Here is a 16,849-nt window from a genome sequence, read left to right as displayed (position 1 = left end):
AGAACAGCACTACTGAAAATACTGACACATTTTTTTGTCTTTGAGGGAGAGGAATGTATTCACAAAGTGGAGTTAAAGCTATGTATTATTGGAAGTAATAAACTTGCTGGAGTCTGGAACTATTTGATCTAAATTATGAGACCACCACTAACAGCACCACTAGTGCTACCACTAGTACAGCTACTAGTGCTACAACTACTAGTGCTATTGCTACTAGTTCTACTGCTACCACAGTGGGTCAAATTATTTAAAGAGGCTAAAGGCTTTTCTGAGGGAGTATTTAAACTCCATCTGTCAAACCACTTGCACAGAGGAAATGTAAAGGCTCTGCTAGCAGTCCATTAAATTACTGTTTTCTTGACTTTAATTGAGGAGCTTGCATTGTTTTGGTGTTGCTCTGAGAGGATAATGAATCGGTGGTAAATGTATGCCCACGAATGTGATAAATACTAGATATCAAAAATCCCCAAACCAAACAACAACAGCAAAGAAATGGAAGGAGCCACACATGGATGAGAAGCACATCAAGGAACCTGTTGGCAAAAACATTGGAATGCCTGAGGGGCCTGATCTTTTCAGGAAGATGTCTGAGGGACTGGAAACCTGCTTCAGATTCAGTTTAACTGTGCCCAAAAAGAACCCCTTGAAGGCTGTGAGCACTGAAGGAAGAATATAGAAAAATAACAGGGTGAGCCTTTTTCTTGGGGTCTAAAACACCACAAAGCTAAACCCCAAGTTTGAAAATGAGGAAGTCTGGTCTTGCAATTTTCCAGGGAAGCTCAGTGTCACTCCCTGACACTGTTGTTCCGTGCTTCAGTATCTAACGCAGGTGCAAGTCTGATAAATTAAGGCCTTCACAGGTTGTTTTCTTTTCATTGACAGGAGAAGAAGCAGGGCAGAAACACAAGTGACATCTGCTGCAAGACTGAGATCACTTCAGCTTCTCTGGCTGCTTGGAAGAAGGTGAACCTACTGCCTAGAACATTCCTCAGTCCAGATGATGCAAATTGAATTTAGGACCCTCCACTGGAAGCAGGCAGAGCTTTTTCAGCCTCAAGGAGCCGCTGATCTTACCAGGCTGGCTCTGCCATCCCTTCTTCACCAGACCTTTCTTCAAACAAACAGATGATTCGAGGCAAAGGAGTGTCTGCGGTGCCCCAAAACTGGCTTTGTTCTGTCACCCCCAGCTGCTTTTTGCATAAGAAGAAGTACAGAGCCAGTCAGCACGGATCCCAGCTGGCAAGAAGATCAGAGCTGCCAGCCTGGACCAGCCGCCGCTGGTGGGACCAGGGCCAGGAGCAACATGTGAATGCCCTGGTAAGTCAACCAGCTGCCAGAGCTTTCAAAGGCTCATGGATCTCTGTGTGAGGGGAGAGATCAGGAGGGGAGCACAAAATAATCCCCCTGATCAGTCACAGGGAAGCTGCAAGAAAAGTTTGAGGTTCTCTGAACTTTGGGAAAGAATTTTTTTCAAGGTCTGCCAGAGTTTTCCAGTAGCTGCTGTGATTGCCTTTGAAGGCCAGATACAAAGTCCAGTAAAAAGCTCAACCAAATGAAAAGTTCATACCAAGTCATAAAAAATAAAATACATGCCCATAAAAGTGTGACTGCATTCCTATAGCTATGAGATCAGGCCAGGAGTCAGAGCTTGTTCTTGGACCTGTGTGGCTCCCATGTGTCCTAGAGGAAAGCAGTCTGCAGAGAATTTTTCTGTTTTCATTTTTCCAGGGACGTAATTTATCTAAGAAACCCAACAATAACCCCAAAAGGTTGTTTGAAGTGGGAATGCAGGGCATCTCTTCTGCAGGCTGCCCTTTGGCTGCTCCATGGAGCAGCGCACACCAGATCGCAGCAGGAGAACCTTTCAAAGACTTTTCCTGAGTCTATTTGCTCAAGCAGTGGCCAAGGCCATGCTCTGCTTCTTGGCTCCTGATTTTTGCACAAAGGAAGTCCAGGTAATACCATTTCTGATGGCAGTTCTTGGTGGTGATGACGTTCTTGGAGCTTTGGGGCTGCTGGAACGTAGTGCAAGCTGGAGCACGGGAGGTTCAAGCTAAAGGTAAGGAAAAACTTCTTTACTGTGAGAGTAACAGAGCCCTGGGACAGGCTGCCCAGAGAGGTGCTGGAGTCTTCATCCCTGGAGACATTCCAAACCTGTTGGATGTGTTCCTGTGGGATCTGCTCTAGGTGATCCTGCTCTGGCAGGGGGTTGGACTGGATGATCTCAAGAGGTCCCTTCCAGCCCTGCTGACTCTGTGCCTCTCTGGTGCCACAGAGCTCCACTTCTCAGCTCCCTTCCAACACCTCATTTACTTGACCCATAGTACTTTTCATCATATATCACCTCAGGCTCCAGATTATGATCACCTGGCTGATCCTGTCCATTTATGTCTCCTCCATGACAAAGGTATGAATTCATTTTTAAATGCTGACACACATGGGCAAGCTTTGGGGCTGCCTGAGGGAGCGCAGCCTGGGACATGTTTCAACAGTGCTGCAAACAAGCAGCACTTGGAAAGAAAAATGAAATTATCAGACCAGATCTTGTCAAATCCTCTCACCTGGGGGATGAAATCATCGAATCACACACTTGGTTGGAAGGGACCCTAATGATCATCCAGTTCCAACCCCCTGCCAAAACCAGATGTCCAAAACCTAAAGGTAAGGAACTGAACTCCAAATGACAGTAAGAGGTCAAATATTGTGGGTTGGCTTTTCTCAAGCAGCAAGGAGACATCAATCCCATTGGCTTTGCCTACTTAGGACATGATAAGACATCATCTCAGGGGAAAAAACAATGTGGGCTCTATGCAGTGCATCAACCTGGTGGCCTTCATAGGTTCAGAAGTTGGGCTATGATTTTTCTATGCCTCCCCAGTAGCTGCTGTGGACCCAGTATCAGATGTGAAGATAATTGTTGCTGGTCCTTCCTTCCAAAGCCTCTCCTTTGCCCTGGTGCCACCAGGGAGGGGGTGATGGATGGAAGAGGCAACAATAAGTTTGGATGAATGGTTTTCTGAGTAGAAGAATTAAAAATAAATATATCTATTTTGCAGGATTGCTGGAGACAGTGGTAGCTTCTCAGACAAGCTTCTGGCCTGGTACAAATCATGGCATCACCAAATTGCTACTGCATTAAAAATGTTGAAGACCATTGCACTCATTAACCCAGCACTTTCAAGTTCAACAGCTCACAGAGGCTTTTCCAGCATGTGCAATGGGACCTGTGGATCTCCTCAGCAGATCCCCCTGATCAACACCTTCTGAGCTTCAATCCATGCAGAGAAACAAGAGCTCCTGGTTGTGCACAAAGTTAAAGCAACAGAATCAGGGCCAGCTTACAGGTATGTGGGGCCTTCACCCAAAAATGGGGTGAAAAGGGCTGGTCATGAAACAGGTGGGAATAATGCAGGAGTGACTCTGCCCAGGCTCTGGGTGGAGGCTGCATGACATGCAGGATGAAGCTCTGCTCTGCTGTGTGGTTACATTTAGAGAAGCAACCAGGCTGTGTCTGGCACAGTGACAAAGCTCCAGCTCCCTCTTTCATGACTCATTTCAGGAGAACAGCTTTGGTAAGCAACAATTTTGCACTTTGCTGTGATTTCAGAGGGTGTGAACTAAAAAAAAAAAAAAAAAAAAAGATTAAAAAAATCCGTGGAGCCTGACTGAGAGCAGAGGCCATGTGGCTGTGGGCTCAGCCTTATGCTGCCAGCCAGGAGAGGGACACTCTGCCACCCAACAACATGTGCAGAGAATCATAGAATAGTTTGGGCAGGGACACCTCCCACAAGCCCAGGTTGCTCCAAGCCCCATCCAACCTGCCCTTCAACACTTCAGGGACAGGGCTTCAGGCTCTGGAAGGTGCTCTAAGGTCTCCCTGGAGCCTTCTCTTCTCCAGGCTGAACACCCCAACTCTCCCAGCCTGGCTCCAGAGCAGAGCTGCTCCAGCCCTCTGGGCATCTCCATGGTGTTCCATGTCCTTTTTATACTGGGGCCTCCAGAACTGGACCCAGCACTGCAGGGGGTGAGTCTCACAAGAGCCGAGTAGAGAGGGAGAATCCCCTCCCTTGACCTGCTGGCCATATTCTGGTGCAGCCCAGGACCCTGTTGGCTTTCTGGGCTGCAAATGGAAGCACCTGCAGCAAAAGCCAGGTTGGCTCTGGGTGGTGTTGTCACAGTGGTGGTGAGGAGTGAGCTGTGAGGATGTCCTCCTCCTCCCAGTCACCCGTGACTCACCCTGGTGAGCTCATTCAGTCAATCCAGGAGGATGCTGCCAGGCTGGCTGGCTGGAAAGGCAGGGCCACAGCTGCACAGGGTGGTGCTGCCCTAAAAAGGTGATGCTGGGAGTGCAAACGTGCAGGATGAGTTTCAGGGTGTTCAGTTGGGAACCTCAGAGCCCATGTTTGGGGTGTCGAAGTGGAGAGGTAGGAGCTTCCCTTGTGTGCTGCCTTCAGGCAGCTCAGGGAGGGAAGAGCAGGAGGATCTCATGGGCTTTCAGCGTCTCTGCAGCAGCATTAAGTATGTGTCGTTGCCTGTGTTTACCTGCCACCTCTCTTGGGAACATCCCCAGCATCCTCACCTTACTTTCTGGTGCTGTACAAAGCACCCAGACAGTGATCAGGGACATCAAAAGAACAAAAGGTTGCCCTGACAGTTCCTGTTTGTTTTCAAAGCAGTTTCTTTCCACTTCCACCTTGACAGCAAACAATTCTGTGGCCCAGGAGGGTACCACTGGCCTGCCTGCTGTGGTTTTGCTTTCTGTTTGCTCCCTATATAAATCACTTTTCTTGCTCAGCCTCCTCTGAGTCCTTTAGGAGAGGAAGAGGAGCTTCGGGAAGGGAAGCTGGGGCTGCAGCCTGGGCTGCTGCTGCCCTCTCCTGGGTCCGAGACAGCCAGAAAGGTAAGAGCTGATTTTTAAAGAGATTCCTGCCAGCCTGAGTGCAGGTCACCCTTGGTGCCTCCTCTTGCAGCCTTGCAGGGGGAAGTGTTGGGGCAGCAGCAGGGAACTGCCCTCAGAGGGTACCAGAACAAGGAGTACTGCCCAGGCTGGTACCTTGGTTGGTCTGGCTGCTCCGTTTGAGGAGTTTTTCTTCCCTGGAACCCTTCATGACCCTTGGCAAAGTCCATGGCAGGGACAGGGATGATCAGCTTGGCTGCACTTGCAAGGGCAGCAGCTCTGCCAGCTCATTATTGTGGGAGCTCCTCCTTTGAGGCCTCAGTCACTACATGTTCTCCTCAGGATGTTTTGATTTCTATTAAACTAAAAAAAAACTTCAAAGAAAGATGACACAGCTTGTGCACTAGACAAGTCACCAGCTCCCTCCTCTGTTCCCTCTGTTACCAGCTCAAACAAAACCTCTTGATCTTGCACCTTTTGCTCTGGCTCAGCCACCTTGTGGGGTCCCCACCCAGAACCCAGCCAGGTGAGCTGATGGACACTCCCAGTGCAGGAGAGATCTCCCCCAGGTTCCTGCCGTGAGGAGGTGGGTTATACCCTGCCCAATCCATCCCCATCCCCTCCCCCTGGAGCCCCTGAGAAGCTTCTTGTGGCTGCCTCTCCAAAAAGGGGCAAGGAATGACGAAGCCTCCCTTGAGGCAGGGAGAGCATCGGATGCAGCACTTGGCTAATGGTTTCAAAAGCCACTTAAGTGGCTTGTGAAGGTTTTATTGCCAGCTGTGAGGCTGGAAACTCAACGCTGGAGGGCTCAGACCTGCCAAGGTATTTGTGCAGCCCCTGCTTCAATTGGGAGCACAGGAGAAGGTGGTTTCAGGGGTCTCCCTCTACCTACAGCCTACCCAGGAGTGGGAGACTTGGAGCTGGTGGTCAGGACCCATGTCCCCCATGACAGTCAGCCTGCCTGTAGCCTAAAGCAGAATAAAGCCCAGGGACACAGGCTGTGGCTGGAGTCTTCCCTGCCACATTTATACCCCTGAGTATAAATGCAACCACATTTTGGAAGCCAAAGATCCTTCCAGCTGTACTACCAGGAGCACAGGATGGATCTCCATGAGGTGGAGCTGCCCTGCACACCCCTGGGTGAGAGCACAGGCCTAGTAGGTGAGTGGTCCTCACCTTTTAATTACTCACCAGCCCAAACTTTTTGCTGTATTTCTTTTTTTCTTTTGCTGTAGCTCACCCATATTGAAGTTGGCTTCACACGTGCAGCCAGGGAAGGAGAGGACTTGCTGTGATGTGACCTGTCCCCCTCAGCCAGAGCCACCAGCAGCCAGGTACACAAGCTGCAAAGCCCAGGTATGAGGTGACCATGAGGGGCAAAGGGACATTGTCCAGGGTGGGGGGCTGTGTCTTGCTGCTGCTGCCCACCATGCCCACCTCTGCTCCTGGTAGCTGGCCAGGCTGGCTGGGCCTGCTGGTTGCTGTAGGAACAAGCTGTGTGGGCAAATAATGCTTCCCATTAATGCTCTTGCAGTCAAGGATGGAAAACTCCATCCTGAACTATTAAATATGAAGCCCCTGAGCCACAAATCCTGCCCCAGATGGAATTTCTAGGCTATTTATATGCTCCTGTGTAAGAGCTGCTGCAGACCTCTGGCTATCTCTATTGCTTCTTGAACATTTCCCAGTCCACCTATATCCTTCTGAGATGGGGAAAGCAGAAATGCACTCAGTGAATTATGGATGTGTAGGGGGTTGTAATGATATTCTCCTTTTTATGGGCTCCTCTTTGCCAAATTATTTTTACCATGTGCCTCTCATCTGAACAGCTTTCTTATTATGGGGTAAGACTGAGCCCTGAGTGCAGGGAGGGAATAGTTTGGTGCACAGTGTAAGACTGTGAGGAGAAGAAAAGAGGAGAAACATATTTATCCCCTTTCAATACCAGCTGCCATTTTATTGTCTGTTCACACAGCATCACAAATTGTGCATCCTGAATTACTGATGGTCCTGTTACCCTAGGATCTGAGGAGGGAGATGGAAGGTCGGAGAGGCCAACACCAGCACCAGGGTTTTGCCCAGCTTGGGTGGATGAATCCTCTCCAAAATGTTGCTTCATCCTTCCCATCCTCTCTGCTCACTCCTTTTCATCCTCCCCAGCAGCTGGCGGTGAGTGGGATGAAGGCAGGAAGCAGATAGTGCTGCAGTGTGTGAGGAGGGGACCAGGGCAGGTGGTCCTGGAGATGGCATGGTGGTGGCCCTGCCCCTTGGACAGCTGTGGCTTGTCCCCTGGGGAAGGGGTGAGTGGGACTGTGCACCCAAATCAGCTCCATTCCCTCAGCAGGGAGCAAAAGCCTCTGGTGTGCAAAGTGCAGCAGGGTGAGAGGAGCAGCAAACTTGTGAAGCCCTGAGTCCTCCAAGGCCAGTGTGGCATCAAACCCTCTGGGCTCTGAAGCCTTTTGTCCCACACTGAGGGGGCTGATGTAGGAAAAAGCCTTTTTTGTGTCCTTGTCCCTTGGCAAGAGCAGGGCCTGGGCTGTCCCTGGGGCCCCCAGCCCTGTCCCTGGGACCCCCAGCCCTGTCCCTGCAGGATTTATAGGGCTGCTTGGGTTGTGGCTTGACAAGCTGCTTGAGGCAGGCTTTGGAAAGCTTTGCCTTATCTGCTCAGTCCTTGCCTCCTGCCCTCACTGGTCCCACCCCCTGGTCAGGCCTCCAGGCTGAGATCCCCCCACCCAGGGCCACCTGCCCGCCGGCAGCACTGCCGGTGCCCCCAGGTCCCCCTCTGCTCCATCCTGAGCCCTGGGACTCAGGCTGCTGCAGTCCCCAGCAGGATGGGATTACTGGGCATCAGCTGGAGCTCAGCTCACCAGCAAGGTGGTGGTTGGGTTGGTTGTTTTTTTCTCATTTGCCTCTTGTTTGACTTGGGTTCCATGGTCCTAGGCAGAGGACAAAGCTTTGTAGAAAGCAAGGGGTTCACCAGACTGAGGGCCCCCCCGTGTGGGTGCAGGATGTGGGCACCCACTGCTCCTGTTGCAGGCCCTGGCATGATGAGGAAGACTCACCTGCAGCTCCTTCCCTCTGGAATGTTGCTCTGCTGCCAGGTGGGCATAGGTTGCCCACACAGGAGAGCCTACCTGCACAGCATTTGGAGGTTTGCTTGCCCAAACATCAAGGCTGGGTGCCATGGAGCTCCCTAGGGAATGTGAGGAGAGGCTTTCCAGGGCTGAGCAGCTGATGTAACTTCTGGAAGGCTTCACAGAGGGTGAATTGGCTTTGCTGTTTTGCCCTAGGAGACAGCCATGCTCCTCTGCTCAGCCTCATACTTTGGGCATGCTGGAAGAAGAGAGGCTCAAGGATCTACTGGCAGCCAGGCAAGGACTGAGGTAAGTGTAGTGCTGCAGAGCATCACAGCAAGTAAGGACCTCCAGTCTCTCCCTTGCCCTGTTTTGGGAAGTGGCTGGGCTGTGACAGCAGCCTGCAAGAAAAGAGTCAGTGGCACCTCAGGTAACAATGCCCCACTGCCCTGCAAGGGGACAGGGCTGGTGGACACCCCAGCTCAGCCTGCTTTGACCAGCTGAAATAGAGGTCAAAGTGACCAGACAGTTCCAGGGGGGTTTGAGCTTTTCTCCAGCCTGGCCAGAATAAACACAGACCCTTCCCTGGAGTCAAGTCCCTGTGGAGCAGCCCTTGCCCTCCACCCATCTTCTTCAGCCTTTTGCAGACCCTGCTTCTCTGCTGGGTTTGTTTTTTTACCCCCAGTCTAGAAGCAGGGCCAGGAAGTGCTGGGGGAATCGGGACCAGCAGCTCCTGCAGAGACTTTCCTCTCTGACTGCAAGTGCTGTGTTCCCCCAGCTTGGTGATGGGGGCTTAAGTTTCCAAAGGAGAGGGACAGAGAGGCAGCTGGACACATTTGCTGAGTAACCTTGGAGAAGAAGCAATATTAAATGGCACCTAGCTGGGAAAAAGAGGATTGTCTCATTGGACATGGACTTTCTGAAAGCTGTGGGAGCTGCCCTGGGAAGAGGCAGCCCTGGCCACCCACCTGGTCCCAGCTCCTACAAAGGATACCCAGCCCCTTACACTGTAAGCAACAGGCTCAATCCTGGAACATTTCTGTCCTCCCAAAAGCACATCCAGAAGCTTCTTCCCAGCACAGGCAAAGCAGGCACTCAGGAGGGCAGGGCTGAACAGAAAGCAAGATCCTTTATTGTACACAGTACAGAATGTAATGCAGCTTTGCAGGAGATACACAGCCCTGCTCCAGTAAAGATTTCAAATCAGTTCTCAGATTAACCCCTTCTGCACTGTAGACCCCTGAAAAAAACCTTGTCCCTAAGGTTGGGGGAGGTTTCTGCAACCAAACACCCCTCCCCTGGCCCAGGGCAGGCCCTTGCAAGGACAGCAACCCAGTCTACCCAGAGTTAATCTTCATACTTCCCCCAAAAAAATAAATGAATCAGTCAAAAAAAAAAAGTAAATCCAACCAAAGCTAACTAAGGAAGAGAGAAAAAAATCCTATACAGCATTTACAACAAAAACATGTAGCTGGTGGGGGTGGATAGGCAGGTGTGAAATATATGAGTGGTGAAGGAGTGTCAGGAGGTGCAGCAGGGAGGGGGGAGCTGGAGGGAAGGGGGGCAAGGGGACCCCCCTGTTTCTACCCACAGTGGCTTTACAGCCCAGCTCTGAGGCCATGCTGAGCAGGGGGGAGGGAAAGCAGCTGAGCCAGCCCTGTAGTTCTGCCCTGGCTCCCCCAGGGAAGAGGATCTGAATGGTGAAATGGAGTGGACCAGATACTTCAGCAGGTGTCCTGGCAAGCCACAGGCACCAGGGGCTCCCCCTGCAAGCAGGTCCCTGTGAAAGCCAAGGGAGGGGTGTGTGTGGGGGGGAGGTCCCCAGCAACAGCAGCCGGGCTGCAAAAAATAGCTTTGCCTTAAAATACAAAAAAATCTACAAAAATTAGTTTAGAAAGCTTTTTTTTTTTTTCCTTTTTCTTCCCTAAAACATCGAAAAAAAAAAAAAAGGAGGAAAGGGAGATAGTGTTAGGGTCCCCTCCCCCCCCAGAATGCAACCCAAGGTCCACAGCCAGAGCTGGGGAGGAGGAGTGAGGGGCACAGAGAGGACCTGGGGGAAGGGAGGCTGGGAAACTGTTATATCAGGTTCTATCACAAGGCTGGGGCAAGGAAGGGGTAAGTTTGGGAAGAAGGCAGAAGGCTCCTGGAGGGTTGGGGGTAGGATGCAGCACACGTCAGCCCCAGGGGGGGGTGCTGGCCCAGGCAGCCCCCCCCTCCTTGCCTCCCCACATCCCTCCTCTGTGCAAATCAAAGCCCTTTCCACCAGACAAGGCAGCTACGCGGGTCGTGCTGGATGCAAAGCAGATTGTCGTGACAATTTGCCAGGTGGCCACCCCAGCTCAGCCCAGTCCTGGAGGTGTCAGTACCATCCCCTCCCCTCCACCCCCAGGCTTGCTGGCGAGGAACAGGGGGTCTGGGGAGGGGGGAGGGCAGAGACTGTGTCTTTGAGCTGTTGGCCCAAAAAAGACCTCAAAACCCACCAATGCTTGGCAGGAGGCAGCAGCCACGGGCAGTCCTGTGCACTAGCCCTTGGACAGTAAGGGTGGGAATTCCGTGGTCACACACACACAGGGCATTTTAGAATTCCTCCAATTTGTGTGTGTGTGTTTGGGCTTTTTTTGTTGTTGTTTGTGGGGTTTTTGTGTCTCCTCACCCAAAAAGATAAGCTTTACAAAACCGTCTGTGCCCCAAGCAGCTGCGCGAGTGCTGGTGGTGCCGGGCGGGGCTGTGACAGCAGCCTGCAAGAAAAGAGTCAGTGGCACCTCAGGTAACAATGCCCCACTGCCCTGCAAGGGGACAGGGCTGGTGGACACCCCAGCTCAGCCTGCTTTGACCAGCTGAAATAGAGGTCAAAGTGACCAGACAGTTCCAGGGGGGTTTGAGCTTTTCTCCAGCCTGGCCAGAATAAACACAGACCCTTCCCTGGAGTCAAGTCCCTGTGGAGCAGCCCTTGCCCTCCACCCATCTTCTTCAGCCTTTTGCAGACTCTGCTTCTCTGCTGGGTTTGTTTTTTTACCCCCAGTCTAGAAGCAGGGCCAGGAAGTGCTGGGGGAATCGGGACCAGCAGCTCCTGCAGAGACTTTCCTCTCTGACTGCAAGTGCTGTGTTCCCCCAGCTTGGTGATGGGGGCTTAAGTTTCCAAAGGAGAGGGACAGAGAGGCAGCTGGACACATTTGCTGAGTAACCTTGGAGAAGAAGCAATATTAAATGGCACCTAGCTGGGAAAAAGAGGATTGTCTCATTGGACATGGACTTTCTGAAAGCTGTGGGAGCTGCCCTGGGAAGAGGCAGCCCTGGCCACCCACCTGGTCCCAGCTCCTACAAAGGATACCCAGCCCCTTACACTGTAAGCAACAGGCTCAATCCTGGAACATTTCTGTCCTCCCAAAAGCACATCCAGAAGCTTCTTCCCAGCACAGGCAAAGCAGGCACTCAGGAGGGCAGGGCTGAACAGAAAGCAAGATCCTTTATTGTACACAGTACAGAATGTAATGCAGCTTTGCAGGAGATACACAGCCCTGCTCCAGTAAAGATTTCAAATCAGTTCTCAGATTAACCCCTTCTGCACTGTAGACCCCTGAAAAAAACCTTGTCCCTAAGGCTGGGGGAGGTTTCTGCAACCAAACACCCCTCCCCTGGCCCAGGGCAGGCCCTTGCAAGGACAGCAACCCAGTCTACCCAGAGTTAATCTTCATACTTCCCCCAAAAAAATAAATGAATCAGTCAAAAAAAAAAAGTAAATCCAACCAAAGCTAACTAAGGAAGAGAGAAAAAAATCCTATACAGCATTTACAACAAAAACATGTAGCTGGTGGGGGTGGATAGGCAGGTGTGAAATATATGAGTGGGTAAGGAGTGTCAGGGGGTGGAGGGGGGAGCTGGAGGGAAGGGGGGCAAGGGGACCCCCCTGTTTCTACCCACAGTGGCTTTACAGCCCAGCTCTGAGGCCATGCTGAGCAGGGGGGAGGGAAAGCAGCTGAGCCAGCCCTGTAGTTCTGCCCTGGCTCCCCCAGGGAAGAGGATCTGAATGGTGAAATGGAGTGGACCAGATACTTCAGCAGGTGTCCTGGCAAGCCACAGGCACCAGGGGCTCCCCCTGCAAGCAGGTCCCTGTGAAAGCCAAGGGAGGGGTGTGTGTGGGGGGGAGGTCCCCAGCAACAGCAGCCGGGCTGCAAAAAATAGCTTTGCCTTAAAATACAAAAAAATCTACAAAAATTAGTTTAGAAAAGCTTTTTTTTTTTTCCTTTTTCTTCCCTAAAACATCGAAAAAAAAAAAAAAAGGAGGAAAGGGAGATAGTGTTAGGGTCCCCTCCCCCCCCAGAATGCAACCCAAGGTCCACAGCCAGAGCTGGGGAGGAGGAGTGAGGGGCACAGAGAGGACCTGGGGGAAGGGAGGCTGGGAAACTGTTATATCAGGTTCTATCACAAGGCTGGGGCAAGGAAGGGGTAAGTTTGGGAAGAAGGCAGAAGGCTCCTGGAGGGTTGGGGGTAGGATGCAGCACACGTCAGCCCCAGGGGGGGGTGCTGGCCCAGGCAGCCCCCCCCTCCTTGCCTCCCCACATCCCTCCTCTGTGCAAATCAAAGCCCTTTCCACCAGACAAGGCAGCTACGCGGGTCGTGCTGGATGCAAAGCAGATTGTCGTGACAATTTGCCAGGTGGCCACCCCAGCTCAGCCCAGTCCTGGAGGTGTCAGTACCATCCCCTCCCCTCCACTCCCAGGCTTGCTGGCGAGGAACAGGGGGTCTGGGGAGGGGGGAGGGCAGAGACTGTGTCTTTGAGCTGTTGGCCCAAAAAAGACCTCAAAACCCACCAATGCTTGGCAGGAGGCAGCAGCCACGGGCAGTCCTGTGCACTAGCCCTTGGACAGTAAGGGTGGGAATTCCGTGGTCACACACACACAGGGCATTTTAGAATTCCTCCAATTTGTGTGTGTGTGTTTGGGCTTTTTTTGTTGTTGTTTGTGGGGTTTTTGTGTCTCCTCACCCAAAAAGATAAGCTTTACAAAACCGTCTGTGCCCCAAGCAGCTGCGCGAGTGCTGGTGGTGCCGGGTCAGTAGGCGAAGCCCTCAGCGTAGGGAAGGCTGCCACAGGGATCCATCTCCAGGAGGTAGGCAGGGCTGTCCTCGAAGTGTGTCAGGGGCACTGTCTCCTCCTCTGGCACCGGGCAGTCGGGCTCTGTCTTCAGGAAGGGCCGCTGGTTGTCAGGGTAGGCCATGGAGAAGAGGGCATCGGGATCGCAGACGAACTTGTAGACGTACCGCTCGCCAGCCACCTGAGCAGGAGCAGCAGTGAGAGGGGGCCCTGCAGCAGCACCCCACGGGGAGAGTAGGAGGGAATTCTTTACTCTTAGAGGGTGGTGAGAGCCTGGCCCAGGTTGCCCAGGGAAGCTGTGGCTGCCCCATCCCTGGCAGTGTTGAAGGGCAGGTTGGATGGGGCTTGGAGCAACCTGGGCTGGTGGGAGGTGTCCCTGCCCATGCAGGGAGTTCAATCTGGATGATCTTGAAGGTCCTTTAGTCTGTGATTCTATGATTTTATGACCAACAGGATGTTGGGGTGACAGTCCCACCCCCCTCTCCCCAGGGCAGTGGGGTCACTCACCTTCTGCATGATGCCCTTCTCATAGTAGTAGCGGAGGGAGCGGCTGAGCTTGTCATAGTTCATGGCCGGCCGGTTCTTCTGGATGCCCCAGCGCCGCGCTACCTGGGGGAAGAAAGCTGAAGGTTCCAGCCAGAGCTTGGACACCATCACAGCCAAAATGTGGGGTGGTCGGGGCTCATTTCTGGGGGCTGGGCCGGCAGGGGTGAAAGCAGCCCTGCTGTCCCCCAGAGCAGCTCCCTGCCTGCTGCACCAAGTGCTCCAGCTCCCAGCACCGGCTGCCACAACATCACCGCTGCCAAAGCAGGGGCTGAATCAAAAGACATCTGATTAAGGGAGCCTGCCAAAAAAGCTGCTTCAAAAAAACCACTATTTCCATGCACAGTGTATGAGTTATTATGGGTAATTACCCACAATTCACAGTTTGGTGCTGCAGCTGCTTTCAATTACTCCCCAAACACTTTCTTCCTCTATGTCCCCCTCCTGCAGAGCTGCACAGGTCTGGCTCAGCACCCTGAGCTGCTGCTGGGAACCCAGGAAAGAATCAGAGCAGCTTGAGAGGGAGGGAACCATGGACTGGAGCAGTTGGGAGGGAAGGAGCCATGGATTGGAGCAGCTGGGAGGGAAGGAGCCATGGATTACAGCAGTTTGGCAGGGAAGGAGCCACAGAGCAGTGGCAGGTCTCAGCAGGGCACAGAGGTAATGCCACCACAGCAGGTGACGGCCGGTGGCTCCGGGAGCAGAGCATGTGCCCTGGAGACAGCAGAGGAGATGAAAGGCAAATTTCTAGGACTGCTTAGCACAGACACAGGGCTGGCTTTTCCCCCTCACCCTCAAAAGCTGCTTGGAGTGTAGACACAAGTCTCACTTGTGCACAAACTGCTCCACAGCACAGGCAGGATCCAAGCCTCCAGCCTCCCCTGGGCTCACCCCGTGGCCTCTCCCAGGCTGCAGCCCCTGACTCCAGCACACCAGGCACTGGGCCAGTTCCCCACCCCGTACCTCCTCGGGCTCAATCAGTTTGAACTCCATGCCCCGGCCAGTCCAGGCGATGAAGTGGGCATTGGCAGGGTCGTCCAGGAGGGTGACCAGGAACTGCCAGAGCTGCAGGGACCCACGGCGCTGGTAGGGAGGGCCCTCGCGGTACAGGGTGGGCTCCTGCTTCACTTTACCTGCCCAAGAGATGGCTGCTTCAGCACCCCCACCCCGGGTAGCACTATCCAGCAGGGGATATGCACAGTGACATCAGGATGGCCCCTGTGCCAGGACCCCCTGTGAAAATCAGGCCACCAGGGCAGAGATGAGACAGGTGCTGGGGGAGACGTGGGGCAGGTGACAAGCATGGGGACAGGACAGAGTGGCGATGCCAAGCAGCCACCGGGGACTGCAGTAGCACAGTTTGGCTGTAAAATCCCAGCCACCATGGGGCTTGGCCCTCAATTTCCCTCCATGAGCCCTGGTCACCCCTCAGCCCTCCTTTGAGGCCAGACCCTTACCCTCCAGCCGCTCTGGTACCACGCAGGTGTCATCAAAATACAATCGTGTGTCCTTTTCATATGAAAATCCTATGGGATAAAGACCCCCCAGTGAGCACAGGGCCCATCCACCACCCTGGCTGGATCCCCCAGGGAAAAAACCAACCCCACAGGGCTGGTGCTGCTCATAGGTAGGCTCCTGCAGGCACTTTTTCAAGGTGCCCAGCAGCTCTGCAAGATGTGAGGGGTGTCTGCCTGCCCCAGGGGAGGGCCAGGACATACTGGGGCTGCCCAGGACATACTGGGGCTGCCCGTGGGAGGAAAGGGGTGGCTCACTCACCATCATGGCTGCTGGGGAAGACGTTCCCCCGCAGGTATGACGGGCAGTTAGGCACTTCTGTGAGGGAGACAAAGGCAGAGTTAAGGACACGTGCTGTGGGTTACACCAAGCACTCAGCAGCATCTTTCCCCGCCCTGGACGTCTCCTCCCACCAGCACACCCTGGACTGCTGCACCCCCACCCAACTTTGGGGGTAAAAGAGTAGGATTTGGAGGGGGGAGGATGTCACTGGAATGAGTGGTGGGAGGAAGGTCTAGGGCAGCTTGGGTTTTCACTCCATGATTCAGGCATCATGGGAAGGGAGGCGCTGCCATCTGCTCAGCCCTGCCACCCTCCACCCCGAGGTCGGGGTATTTTTAGGTCCTAAGGCGATTAGAGGATTTTTTCCGTGATGCTGGTGGGGTCGAGCAGCCAGAAATCACAGCTGGCCCCGGGCCAGGGTGGGGGGGGGACCTGCTGGGTGCTGTGAAGCACCTCAGCCCATGGCTATGGCACTGACCGCGCTGCACAGCATCGGTTGAATGCCTCTCTACCCCCACTACTTTGGAAAAGAGGGAGGAAAAAAAGCTGGGCTGGGGAAAATACAGAAAAGGAAGAAATCATCTGCCACTGCAGGAGAAGCAGCCAGTGCCAGGCAGCCCCAGGCACCCACAGCCTGAGGCTCAACCCTGATCCAGCCGTGCTGAGAGAGCAACCAGGCTGGTGAAAGGACTAGAGGGAAAGTCCCATAGGGAGAGGCTGATCGAGCTGGGGTTGTTTAGCCTGGAGAAGCCTCAGGGGGACCTTCTCACTCTCTTCAACCACCTGAAAGGAGGCTGGAATCAGGTAGGGCTGGAGTCTTTTTCCAGGCAATGAGCAACAAGACAAGAGGGCCTGGCCTCAAGCTGCTCCAGAGGAGGTTTGGGTTGGGTATCACGAAGCACTTCCTCATGGAGAGGGTGATCAGACATTGGAATGGACTGCCCAGGGAAGTGGTGGAGGCACCATCCCTGGAAGGCGTTCAAGGAAAGGCTGGATGTGGCACTTGGTGACATGGTCTGGCTGATGTGGTGGTGTTGGTCATAGGCAGGACGGGATCTTAGAGGTCTTTTCCAGCCTTGGTGATTCTGTGCAGCTGCCCATGAGCCACGGAGGGCAGAGATGGCCCCGCTCCCCTGGGCACTGCAGATGAAAATCCATAGACCCCCCCCGGCACCCAGATGCCCCAACTTGCACCCACCCGAGTCGATGCAGTAGTCCCGGGGCTCCTGCTTGATGCCCATGGGGGGCTGGAAGCCATGGCCGGGTGGGCCAGGCAGGCCAGGGTCTCCGTGCTCGTAGAGAGGGTCGTGGTACTCCTGCTTGAATCCCTGAGGGGGCCGGGAGGCTGTGGGGCCCAGGGGCTCCGACAGCTGCCGGTGGTAGACGGGGCGACCGTCCCCTGGCACCCCGGGCTGCGGCGGGAAGGGGGGGCAGGGCGCTGACACG

The 16,849-nt window shown here is 53.7% G+C and overlaps 1 protein-coding gene across 1 annotated transcript in view; it reads right to left on the bottom strand.

Moving 5' to 3' along the window:
* Nucleotides 1-13,022: 13,022 nt before the first annotated feature.
* Nucleotides 13,023-16,849, bottom strand: part of ETV5 (ets variant 5) — a 14,111-nt gene continuing 10,284 nt past the window's right edge. Inside the window, 6 exon segments of the mRNA XM_009996755.1 lie at nucleotides 13,023-13,244; nucleotides 13,571-13,672; nucleotides 14,570-14,739; nucleotides 15,064-15,132; nucleotides 15,383-15,439; nucleotides 16,602-16,841. Of these exon segments, the coding sequence (XP_009995057.1) occupies nucleotides 13,023-13,244; nucleotides 13,571-13,672; nucleotides 14,570-14,739; nucleotides 15,064-15,132; nucleotides 15,383-15,439; nucleotides 16,602-16,841 (860 nt within the window).

Source organism: Chaetura pelagica, unplaced genomic scaffold, assembly GCF_000747805.2.
Source record: "Chaetura pelagica isolate M959 unplaced genomic scaffold, ChaPel_1.0 scaffold264, whole genome shotgun sequence".
Taxonomy (NCBI): Eukaryota; Metazoa; Chordata; class Aves; order Apodiformes; family Apodidae; genus Chaetura; species Chaetura pelagica.
Note: the sequence above shows the minus strand (reverse complement) of the source record. Positions and strands in the feature narration are given on the sequence as shown.